A 12,997-nucleotide genomic window follows, 5' to 3' on the forward strand; every position below is an offset into this window, starting at 1 on the left:
ACAAGCAATTCACGTGTACCCACTCCACTCACTATTTTATAGACCTCTATCACATCTCCCCTCAGCTGTCTCTTCTCCAAGCTTAAGAGCCCTAGCAGTTGTCCCATCCCCTTTATTATTTTCGTCACCCTTCTCTGTACGTCTTCTAATGCCACTATATCTTTTTTGAGATAGGGTGACCATGTCACATGATTTTTGCAATCTGCTAAAAATATTTACAGATTAGAGAAATATAACTTTTTAAATAAAAAAGAAAATACAATAGAGAGAACATGGTGCCTATGGAATTCTGAGACCCACAAAAAAAAAGGCTTAAAAATTTATGAGAAAACCATAACTAGCAACATACCATGAAAAGTGTTAATAAAAGTAACTGCATAAGCTGTTTCTTATCTGGTCAGATATCTAAAATAAAAAAATTTTAAACTCTTGTTAGATTTGTTTAATTTAAGTGGTTGTAATGCTTACCAAGGTATTTTTTATATTTAGAAGAATGCATGGCTTTTGAAATGTTTGTTGGTGATTAGGAAATCTGTCTATTTCTTTATATATTAGAGTATATTGTAATTGTGTTTGTTGTTTTATTATGTGTTTTATTGTTATCTGCATAGTACATTGGATAGTGGGGCTTTAAGGGTCCTGTTTACTAAGTCGTACTGTAGGCACACTTCCTATGGGAGTCTCTAGCATTAGCTCGCACTAAAAGGTTAGAGTGCCTGAGGTGCAGCTTAGTAAACAGGGCCCTAAATCTTTTAAATAAAAAAACCCCCATTAAATACAAATAAATAATATATCTAACTGGCAGCAGTGTGTGTTTTACATCCAGCAAATGTGCCTCCTCCTCAATTAAGAGGCCCTTTTAAGAGGCCCTTTTTGAGGGCATTTTCAATTTATTATTTTTCAGGTCGTGTGCTAATGTTGTAATTACCTGGGGAAAAATTAACACTAGCAACTTACCCCCCTAATTGTATAAAAATCTCCAAAAATTGTTAATGCAAATTTAGGCACACCCAATTTAATTGAAGCTAATTAGCAACAATAACTGGCCTTTCAACAAGCAACTGGCACTAATTAGATTTAATTGCAATTTATGTGCCTAAATTTTACAAGCGAGTAAAAAAAAAAAAAGAACAAGGCACGGTGGAATGGGGATGTTCCTAGCATTTACGTGTGTTGCTGTAGAAACAGAGGGATATGCACCCAATTTAGGCGCATACATTTGCACCACATTTCAGCTGGTGCAAATGGCCTCACCTAAATTTAGGTGCAATTCACGGGCATAAGCGCTATTCTATAAAACATTCCTAACTTTAAATGCGTCTTATAGAATAGTGCTTTTTCCAGCACCATATAAATAGAAGTTACCCCTTAGTGCTTCCACGTTAACTCTGTCCAGTTAGCACACACTATCTGGATAATAATGATTCCAGGCGTACAGTTTGCCCATGCCATGCCCCCTCCCAAAATTATTTCTTAAAAAATTGGTAACAAAGGTTTAGGTCGTGCTAACAAGCAAAATATAGCCTGTTACTGCACACTTATTGCACATTAAGGGCCTCTTTTTAAGCTGCGCTAGCGGCTCCCGGCGCAGTAACACTGACAAAGCGTATTCACTTTGAATGGGCTCTGTCGGCATTGCCGCATGGGAACCACTAGTGTGGCTTGAAAAAAAAGGCCCTAAGGGGCTTAATGTCCTTTAGTAAGTGACCCTAAGTTTCCTAGGGTTTTTTAAAAATTTATTTTTAACTAGTAAAAAAGGCCCATTTCTGAAAGAAATGAAACGGGCGCTAAGAAATTGATGATCTAATTGCAATTATGTTGTTAAGGGAACCATTACCAAAAATCAGGATATATAATGAGTAATATTGTGTTTAGAAATTTGTATGTATAGTATTTTAAAAATAGAGAGCAAGCAGAATGTAAATACTTTAATTGCAAACATAATGCTGGTTTAGATTTTTTAAATTTCTTTATAAACAATATTTTTTGTGTAAACTTTGTCACAATGAGGGAAAAGCTTTCCTTGTTCAGGACCATCTATAACTTTAACAATTGCATCAGAAGACTTACGAACTCGCAAAAATGCAACATACAATTGTCCATGTGTAAACACTGGTTCTGGTAGGAAAATACCAACTTTTTCAAATGTTTGTCCTTGTGACTTATTGTCATTGCAAAAGCCAATTTCACAGGAAATTGTTTTCTCCATCTACCCATGTCCATCCACCCTCCTCTCCCCTGCCCTCCCCTCCATCCACCCATACCCAGCGATTCTCTTCTCTCCCCTGCCCCCACTCCAGCCACCCATACCCAGCGATTCTCCTCTCTCCCCGCCCCCCCTCCAGCCACCCTGCAATTCTCCTCTCTCCACTGCCCCCCCTCCAGCCACCCTGCAATTCTCCTCTCTCCACTGCCCCCTTCCAGCCACCCAGCGATTCTCCTCTCTCTCCTGCCCCCTCTCCAGCCACCCAGCGATTCTCCTCGCTCCCTTGATTACCTCCGTCGAAGCGGCCGCATCATTGAAAGCCCTGCCCGTCTCTAGCCTTCCCTTCAAGTTCGTTCCCTCAGAGTTCCGCCCTCGTGGAAAGAAGAAATGACGTCAGAAGGTGGGACTGGTCCCCCTGACATGCCAGGACACCAACCGGGCACCCTAGGGGGCACTGCAGTGGACTTCAGAAATTGCTCCCATGTGCATAGCTCCCTTACCTTGTGTGCTGAGCCCCCCAAAACCCACTACCCATAACTGTACACCATACCATAGCCCTAAGGGGTGAAGGGGGACACCTACATGTGGGTACAGTGGGTTTCTGGTGGGTTTTGAAGGGCTCACATTTACCACCACAAGTGTAACAGGTAGGGGGGACGGGCCTGGGTCCGCCTGCCTGAAGTGCACTGCACCCACTAAAATTGCTCCAGGGACCTGCATACTGCTGTCATGGAGCTGGGTATGACATTTGAGGCTGGCAAAAAATATTTAAAAAGTTTTTTTTTTTAGGGTGGGAGGGGGTTGGTGACCACAGGGGGAATAAGGGGAGGTCATCCCCGATTCCCTCCGGTGGTCATCTGGTCAGTTCGGGCACCTTTTTGAGGCTTGGGCGTAACAAAAAATGGACCAAATAAAGTCGGCCAAGTGCTAGTCAGGGACACCCTTTTTTTTCCCATTATCGGTTGAGGACGCCCATGTGTTAGGCACTCCCCAGTCCCGTCTTCGCTACACTTCCGACACGCCCCTGTGAACTTTGGTTGTCCCCGTGACAGAAAGCAGTTGAGGACACCCAAAATTGGCTTTTGATTATGCCGATTTGGGCGACCCTGGGAGAAGGATGCCCATCTCCCGATTTGTGTCAAAAGATGGGTGCCCTTCTCTTTCGAAAATAAGCCTGATAGTCTCCCATGTTACCACTTTAAAGCTAACTTGTTTAGGAGGGGTTAGTAGGTACACATTAATGTTACCTCAGGTTTTATTATATTTATAGACTGTCTCTCTTGAATAAATTCAACCCAAAGCGGTTCACAGTGAAATACATCAACATTACATCACAACTGGGTTTGTGAGTACTAAGGTCCTGTTACACACTCAGAAACACACATATGTATTGCAAAGTTGACAAATGACCCCGCTCTAAGCGGATAACTATTTAGCCAGTACTGGTTTTGAACTTACACCTCAAAAGCATTGATGATATTGCGTTGTGACTAGCAATCTATTCTGTTTCACATTTTCCTATTTTCAATAAAACAAAACAGAAAACCCTTGTAACATATTTCTGCTTTAGGCCTCGATGCAGAAAAAAAAAAAAAAAAAAAAACTTACCAGGGCAGCAACATGTGATTTTGACCAGTTCTAGCTGGTTTAGCGTGCACAGTAGTCGGCGAGTAATGCACAAAGGGGTTCTACGAGCCCTTTTCCTTTCGCAGTATCAGCCGTGAATCGTATACTAAAATACTACAATGAGCTAATTAGTATGTAAATGTGCATTCCAAGAGATGGACATCTGTTACTGAGTGATGCACAGAAAGGCCTGCCTACCTTCAGCGAGAGAAATTTTAGGGGAGGTCTGGAGCAGTAGCTTCTCAGCGAAGCAGTCTGCAGCACATTCGGGAGCATGTCCACGGTACCCACAGTTTATTTAAAAAAAACAAAAAAGTGTGAGGTGGCCCCAAATATGTGACCTCTGTGGTGAACAATGCTCCCGCAGAAGGTTGACTCCTGAGAAATCTTTTACAAGCGCCCCATGTAGGCAGGCACAGCAATCAGTGCCACTGTTTAATGAAACCCACAGCAGTTTGCTGGCGAGAGGTTCCGGAGCCAAGGGCTCCAGTCCGCATTTTGCTTTCCAGGACTGCGTGAAAGGAAAGACTCAAACCAACACCAGCAGGCGAGGCTGCCCAGGCACCTGATCCTTCCATGGATTGTGGAGCGCGCCCAATCTGTAGCATTCAAACCCGGCATCTGGCCAAGTGCTTGGTGAGCGCAGGGGAGGGGAGAACTGGACCCAGGCATTGCCTGCTGCAGCCGCCACCTGTAGAGGCAGCTCGGGCCGGGAAGCAGGAGAACCAGGGGCCGCCTGGCCTGGATGCCAGGGAGCATCAGGAGAAGGAAGAGGAAGTGAAGGAGAGGGAAGGGGGCTGAAGGACTTCCGCAGCACTGCATGTGAACCAGGTGGGTGCTGCAGGGCAGATCAGGGCAGCCTTTCTGTCCTTCTCTTCCCATGGGGGCACCGAGCCCCTTCCTCCCCGCCCATGCTTTTTCTGCATGTAGGAAAGCTGTGTGGAACACTGTGCCTCTCCTACGCATGCACTGCTTAACGGGAGGCCGTTCTACACATGCACTGGCCTTTTCTCTACCGTGCAAATAACCTGTAATTGCAGGCAGCTAATTTACATGTGATTTTCATTGGGAATCGATCGCTCTTTTGAATTTGGTAACTTGTACTGAGGATCTCAACGAAGATGGATGTTTCTGGAGATTTTTGTGCATCTGCCCTTTAGTGTTTAGCCAGAATACAAATGAGCTGAGAAACATGGAAGAGAATCAAACTTCCACCAAAGGATCCATACAACCAACACTTCTTCCATAGACACAAAATGATGGACACCTCTAAACGTATGCACACGTACCTTAAACAGTGAGTGATTGATGTATTTTGTTCCACATCAACAGAAAGGTCTAAAAAATCTTCATCTTTGCTGCTTATCTGTGGGAAAATAAGAAATACAACCAGTTATCAAAAGAAACCAAATGAAATGCAAATGCAGCCAACAGGACAAAGGATGCATTTTTAGGATGAAAGAGAAGGAACGGCAGAGGCAGAGGATCCCTACATCTTAAATAAAGAAAAAGAGGCCTTTTTGCTAGTTACAGAAGCAGAGATGATTATGTTGCCAAAATCAAAGGCACTTGTGAAGCAAAGATTGATTAGGTTTTCTTTTGCCTTTAAAGCCAATGAAACATCTGTAAATACGTGCTACTTTTTTTTTAATTGCTACCAAGGTAATATTGGAATATTGAATGTTAAAATGTCATTAATTTCAATGGGATGTTACACATAGAGGCTCGTTTTCAAAGCACATAGACTTGCAAAGTTACATAAGTAACCTACGTAATTTTGAAAGTGGAGGAGTGGCCTAGTGGTTAGAGTGGTGGACTTTGGTCCTGGGGAACTAGGTTCGATTCCCACTGCAGGCACAGGCAGCTCCTTGTGACTCTGGGCAAGCCCTTAACCCTCCATTGCCCCAGGTACAAATAAGTACCTGTATATAATGTGTAAGCCACACTGAGCCTGCCATGAGTGGGAAAGTGCGGGGTACAAATGTAATTAAAAAAAAAAAATTATATGCTTTGGAAATGAGCACCAAAATGTTGTTCTGCCCTGAAAGTACAATATTTTATGCAACATCCAGTTGAAACAACATGGGTTGAAAAAGTCTGTGTCCTCTGTCAGAAGACAAAATAACTTTCCAAAAAATCATCATATAGCGATGTGAAAAAGTTTTAACCCCCTCCTGATTTCCCCTATTATCAGCCCCATTTTAGACAGGACGTAGAAGCTGGAATAGACATGTCCAAGTCAGGATATCTCAAGTTTCAGTAGCATTTTACAACAAAAATCTGCCAATATAGATGCTGTTCTAAAATACAGAAGAAATGGTGGTTTATGTGCCAAATAAGGGTGGGATAAACATCCATTTTAGAAAGAAAAACATTGGAAATTTCCATGGGCTGAAAACCAGCACATAAACATGTATGTATGTATGTATGTACTAGCACAAACACCTATCTTTGCCATTTTAGAAATGTAAACATCTATTTTCCAGCATTGTCACAGAAAACGATATCCCTTCCATGTTTGGCTTTTGGTGGGAGGGGGGAACAAAACCTCCTGGGGGATTAAGGGGGCAATATCCCCTACCTTCTCCAGTGGCAAACTACTCAACAAGAGTAGTTTGCCAAAACCTAAACATGCTTGGTAGAAGGTGTAATTCCAGACGTCAAACTTTTAGGACTTAGACGTTTAGTCCCCTTCTGAAATAGGAACAAACATCTATTAAACTTACCATACCTTTGTCCCACCAAAAACATGTACCCTTATTTGCATCTACTTCACATTTGAGATGTGCATAACCCAGCTTTGTATCATGTTTAAAGTGACAGTTTATGCACATCTCAAACCCGAGTATCTGCATATGGCAGCTTTATCTCCTATTGGAAGTACCATGAGACTACTGCTAGGGGTCATTGGCACCATTTTGAAGAAGGCAGCTTCCGGGGCAGGAGTGAGTGGGGATCGCTCCTTCTCCTGTTGCTCCTGGGACCCTTGCAATAAGCCTGCATGATAGCAGGGGGAGAAGGGGAAGATGTGGGTTTTAGAAAGGGGAAGGGCTTTGGGCACTGGGCCCACTGGACCACCAGAGATTTGAGGTCCCTCAGAGAGGGGATTCCAGGGAACCTTAGATTCCCTGTGTGCGACAGAAAGGAGGTGGGTAAGTAGGGAGCAAAGGTACAGGACATGTAGTGTGTGGTCTCAAAGTGGCCTCTGCGGCTGGTCTGGGCTCTACCTGAGAGTGTGTCAGGGTGGGAGAGTTGGGGGGGGGGGTGAACATGCAGCACAGTCCTTGAAGCAGCCTCTTAGTCCTGCCTGGCCCAGCTCTACTTGTCTGCGCCTGTCTGACTGGATGAATTTAAAAAAAAATTAAAAAAGGATAAGCCGAACCAGTGACAGAGGCTGGGAATTTTGATGCCCTTTAATCACTGGCCCCCTGATTCAACTGACTCATGGGTAAGCCAGCCCTGTCCTAAATAAAAACATAACCAACTTCTAGGAGAACTAACTTTCCCCCCTGCCCATCAGCTATCAGAAATGATGCTAACCACCAATGATTATTTTCACAGTACTTCTGCCAGTTCAGGGACAATATCTCAGAATTTGAGTCTCAGCAATGCCTTACCATCAGATCTGTCTTTTAAAGGCATAAATATTAAATATATTTATATTATATATACACATCTATCTATGTATCTGCACAGTAACCTTTCCAGTCAAGTCAGCAAACAGGCTGATGCCAGGTTAAGTCCAAAATACAAATCCTAACAGATCATATATCAAAATTAGACACACTAATAAACTGAGTATTTTCTTAAAAAGCATCAGATATGTACTTACAGTCTCACACGTAAGACATCTGGTTTCATTAGTTAATGTTCCCTGAAAGATTTCATGTACCCAGGTAGGGTCTGGTGTGCTGTTATTGTTTTCATTGTCAATATTGCCATTGGGAATGCGGCCATTTTGTTTCTCTTGTTTTCTCTCTTCTTGCAAAATATCAGCAATAGTATTTAGTAGATAGTTCAAAAACTCATGTGCGTCTTGCTGCATGTAGTTGTCAAAAAGCTCTACAACATAAAAGAAATGAATTATACAAGCCGATTAAAATTTATGAATATGAAGCTTCAAAGAAGTCAAACTCTTTGTGTTCCATTATCAAAGGTTTTTTTTTTTCCAAAGACACAAAAACGGAGAAAACCTTTTTATCCACAGGATTCACACAACTAAGGCCTTGATGTATTACAGAGCTCTCTATTAAGATCTGTCTGAAGATAATTCTACATGCTGTCAACCACTAAGCATGAAAGCAAATGGAAACAGTTTATAATAGTTAGAAAAAAAAAAGAAGGGAGGGGGGAAACATTTTATAATAGTTACAAAAGTTTATAAATAGAAAAATACATTTTTTTGTGTAGCATTTGGAAGCCAAAACCTCCTTACTGAGGTCAAAACAGTATCCTGAAGAGGATGATTTTAGCCTTCAAAAACTAGTCAATAAGAACTAGACCATTATTAAATTGACTTGGGAAAATCCACTGCTTATTTATGGGATAAGCATCATAAAATGTATGGATCTTGCCAGGTATTTGTGACCTGGATTGCCCACGGTTGGAAACAGGATACAGGGCTTGATGGACCTTTGGTCTGTCCCAGTGTGGCAATACTTACGTACTATGTACTTATGTAGATGCAGCAAATGGAACTAAAAAAAAATGTCAAAAAAAAAAAAAAATCTGCCCGGAGCCACTCCAAGTTGCACGCCATTTATAGAATAGCGCTTAGAGTCAATTTCTGCGCCAAACTTTGGGCACGAGGACTTACACGATCTGAAACCTGGGGTAAATACTGGCGCATGTTAGGTACAGATCTCCAGTGCTCAGCAATACTACACACATCTTTAACTGACCCGTCCATGCTCCTCCCATAGCCACACCCCCTTTCCAATTCCATACTATAAGATTTGCATGCAGATCTTATAGAATAGCGCTTAGCAAGATGCACGCACCAATCCAAAATGTTGCCAACGCTAATAATTGATTGTTAGCATCCAATTACTGGTGTTCATTGGCTCGTTAGCCAATTTAGTTGTGCACACATCTCAAGATAGCCACGTCATTTATAAAAGCCAGGCCAAAGCAGGCCACATGACGACACTTCATTAATCTAAGAACTGGCTGTTTGTGTTTTTTATCCTACCTGTGAAATGAACAGGATTCCCCCCAACCCCCAGCACATTAATAAATTAGTTTATGTTCACCTTTAACTTATTGTGTGGTTCTATTTAACAGGCCTCTGGGCACACCCTTGTCCACATTCCCACAGATATAAAATATTTTTTCCTTTATTTATATATAAACACAAATATAAATTTATATATAAAAGTCTTTGGATGCTAGATATAAATCAAGCAGACACAAGTGATGGGATTCTACACCTACGGATTTTCTAACTTTACATGGAACTCTAACAAACTTATCTGCTCTAACTAAATCCAGAGTTTTACTTCAAAACTATTTTAATATGACACAAATGATAATATTTCATTAAATTTGGGACTATACAGAGAAAGCAATATTCCAAGCCATTACTGGGGATAGAACATTTTTTTCACTGACAAAAATGGGCTATTTCAAAGCTGTTTGCCCTGCATTGAGGACAGAAATATAATGATAATGCTTCCATATAAATGTACAGAATATTTATGCACTGGAGAAAATATTTTCTATTTACATGAAAACTACTTTTCTTACATGAAATTCAATCATATTTCTCCCTTGACGATCTGCGGCAAATAATCAATGCCTTGATTTCATGGCAGACTGTTACGATTCTTTATGGGATCCTTTTACCCAGCTGCAGTAAAGAGGGCCTTGCGGAAGCAGCAGGGCGCAGTTTTTGCCACGCACCAGGACCCTTTTTACCGCAGCAGGTAAAAAGCCCCTAAAAAAAAGAAATGGCCATGCGGTAAGATTATTCTTACCGCATGGCCATGCAGGGGGGAGCACTTACAGCCACCCCTTGGAGTGGCTGTAAGGGCTCCCACAGTAACCCGGTGGTAACCAGGCAGCATGACTACCACCGGGGGTTAGTGTCATGCTACCAATTACAGAATTAATTTTCCGCAGCACCGGAAATGGCGCATGCTCAAGGCGGAACTACCGCCAGCGGCTGTGTTGGGTCGGTGGTAGTTCCGGGTTGCCACGTGGCCACCCTTTAGTTAAAGGGCCCCTACAGTGGGGGAAATAAGTATTTGATCCCTTGCTGATTTTGTAAGTTTGCCCACTGACAAAGACATGAGCAGCCCATAATTGAAGGGTAGGTTATTGGTAACAGTGAGAGATAGCACATCACAAATTAAATCCGGAAAATCACATTTTGGAAAGTATATGAATTTATTTGCATTCTGCAGAGGGAAATAAGTATTTGATCCCTCTGGCAAACAAGACCTAATACTTGGTGGCAAAACCCTTGTTGGCAAGCACAGCGGTCAGACGTCTTCTGTAGTTGATGATGAGGTTTGCACACATGTCAGGAGGAATTTTGGTCCATTCCTCTTTGCAGATCATCTCTAAATCATTAAGAGTTCTGGGCTGTCGCTTGGCAACTCGCAGCTTCAGCTCCCTCCATAAGTTTTCAATGGGATTAAGGTCTGGTGACTGGCTAGGCCACTCCATGACCCTAATGTGCTTCTTCCTGAGCCACTCCTTTGTTGCCTTGGCTGTATGTTTTGGGTCATTGTCATGCTGGAAGACCCAGCCACGACCCATTTTTAAGGCCCTGGCGGAGGGAAGGAGGTTGTCACTCAGAATTGTACGGTACATGGCCCCATCCATTCTCCCATTGATGCGGTGAAGTAGTCCTGTGCCCTTAGCAGAGAAACACCCCCAAAACATAACATTTCCGCCTCCATGCTTGACAGTGGGGACGGTGTTCTTTGGGTCATAGGCAGCATTTCTCTTCCTCCAAACACGGCGAGTTGAGTTCATGCCAAAGAGCTCAATTTTTGTCTCATCTGACCACAGCACCTTCTCCCAATCACTCTCGGCATCATCCAGGTGTTCACTGGCAAACTTCAGACGGGCCGTCACATGTGCCTTCCGGAGCAGGGGGACCTTGCGGGCACTGCAGGATTGCAATCCGTTATGTCGTAATGTGTTACCAATGGTTTTCGTGGTGACAGTGGTCCCAGCTGCCTTGAGATCATTGTCAAGTTCCCCCCTTGTAGTTGTAGGCTGATTTCTAACCTTCCTCATGATCAAGGATACCCCACGAGGTGAGATTTTGCGTGGAGCCCCAGATCTTTGTCGATTGACAGTCATTTTGTACTTCTTCCATTTTCTTACTATGGCACCAACAGTTGTCTCCTTCTCGCCCAGCGTCTTACTGATGGTTTTGTAGCCCATTCCAGCCTTGTGCAGGTGTATGATCTTGTCCCTGACATCCTTAGACAGCTCCTTGCTCTTGGCCATTTTGTAGAGGTTAGAGTCTGACTGATTCACTGAGTCTGTGGACAGGTGTCTTTCATACAGGTGACCATTGCCGACAGCTGTCTGTCATGCAGGTAACGAGTTGATTTGGAGCATCTACCTGGTCTGTAGGGGCCAGATCTCTTACTGGTTGGTGGGGGATCAAATACTTATTTCCCTCTGCAGAATGCAAATAAATTCATATACTTTCCACAATGTGATTTTCCGGATTTAATTTGTGATGTGCTATCTCTCACTGTTACCAATAACCTACCCTTCAATTATGGGCTGCTCATGTCTTTGTCAGTGGGCAAACTTACAAAATCAGCAAGGGATCAAATACTTATTTCCCCCACTGTATATTTGGTAAATCTCAGACTTCATTAAGAAGACTCCAACTGCTGCAAAATACAGCAGCTAAAATAATTAACTATTTAAATCTACTTTTGATCGTGCTATTCCTTTGTTGTATATTTTACATTGGCTACCTCTAGCTGTCTGTACTGAATTTAAATCTTTATGCATTGCATTTAAACTGCAATAGGGGAACTGCCCATCAAATATGTCAGCTTTTTTTTTAAACTAAGAACAAGGAGTGGCCTAGTGGTTAGGGTGGTGGACTTTGGTCCTGGGGAACTGAGGAACTGAGTTCGATTCCCGGCACAGGCAGCTCCTTGTGACTCTGGGCAAGTCACTTAACCCTCCATTGCCTGCCGCATTGAGCCTGCCATGAGTGGGAAAAGTGCGGGGTACAAATGTAACAAAAATAAAAAATAATAAGCTTAAGCTTCCATCTGACTCTTTTACAAGATTATCTTCTCGGGAAAAAAAAACCCTATTTAATGTAGGGGCGTCAAACATGCAGCCCAGAGGGAAGTTGTGCATTCTAAATTTAACATATGGTTTATTACATAATGTTGATTTGGCTCCTAAGTAATTGTAATGAGGAAAATAGAAAGGAAGAATATTTTAGTGCAGTCCATCGAATGAATGGCTGCCACAGTGGCCCAACATTTGTCATGAGTTTGACATACCTGATTTAGGGCCTTGTTTATTAAGGTGCGCTACCGTTTTTAGCACAAAGTAAAAATTAGCATGTGCTATGTAGATACCCATAAAGAATATTATGGACATCTACACGGTAAGCACATGCTAAAAACTCTAGCACGCCTCTAGCGTGGCTTAGCAAACATGACCCTTAGTATGCTATTGATACCCACGTGAAAAACACAACGAAAAAGATGTTTCACGCCATGCGGAAACTCAAAAGAGTAAAACATTTCTTCCCGAGACACACCTTCCGTACCCTGGTACAGTCAATGGTAATAAGTCACATGGATTACTGCAATGCACTGTACGCCGGATGCAAAGAACAGACAATCAAAAAACTCCAAACTGCCCAGAATATGGCCGCTAGAGAGAAACTTCATTGGCTACCACTTAAGGAACACATTGCGTTCAAGATATGCATGATTGTTCACAAAATCATTCACGCAGACGCCTCAATATACATGTTAAACCTGGTGGACCTACCCCTCAGAAACGCCACAAGATCATCCCGCAAATTTCTCAACCTGCATTATCCCAGCTGCAAAGGACTTAAATACAAGCTGATGCATGCCTCCACCTTCTCTTACATGGGCACGCAGTTATGAAATGCATTGCCTACAGACTTAAAAACAATCAATGAAACAAAAAACTTTC

At 42.6% G+C, this 12,997-nt stretch overlaps 1 protein-coding gene across 1 annotated transcript in view; it reads right to left on the reverse strand.

Annotated features, from left to right (window-relative positions):
• USP12 (ubiquitin specific peptidase 12) overlaps window positions 1-12,997 on the reverse strand; it is a 125,423-nt gene that overhangs the window by 26,752 nt on the left and 85,674 nt on the right. The window contains exons 6-7 of the mRNA XM_030202397.1: window positions 7,665-7,894; window positions 5,122-5,198 (exon numbers count right to left, since the gene is read on the reverse strand). Coding sequence (XP_030058257.1) covers window positions 5,122-5,198; window positions 7,665-7,894 — 307 coding nt within the window. The remainder of the gene's footprint in view (window positions 1-5,121; window positions 5,199-7,664; window positions 7,895-12,997) is intronic.

Source organism: Microcaecilia unicolor, chromosome 4, assembly GCF_901765095.1.
Source record: "Microcaecilia unicolor chromosome 4, aMicUni1.1, whole genome shotgun sequence".
NCBI lineage: Eukaryota > Metazoa > Chordata > Amphibia > Gymnophiona > Siphonopidae > Microcaecilia > Microcaecilia unicolor.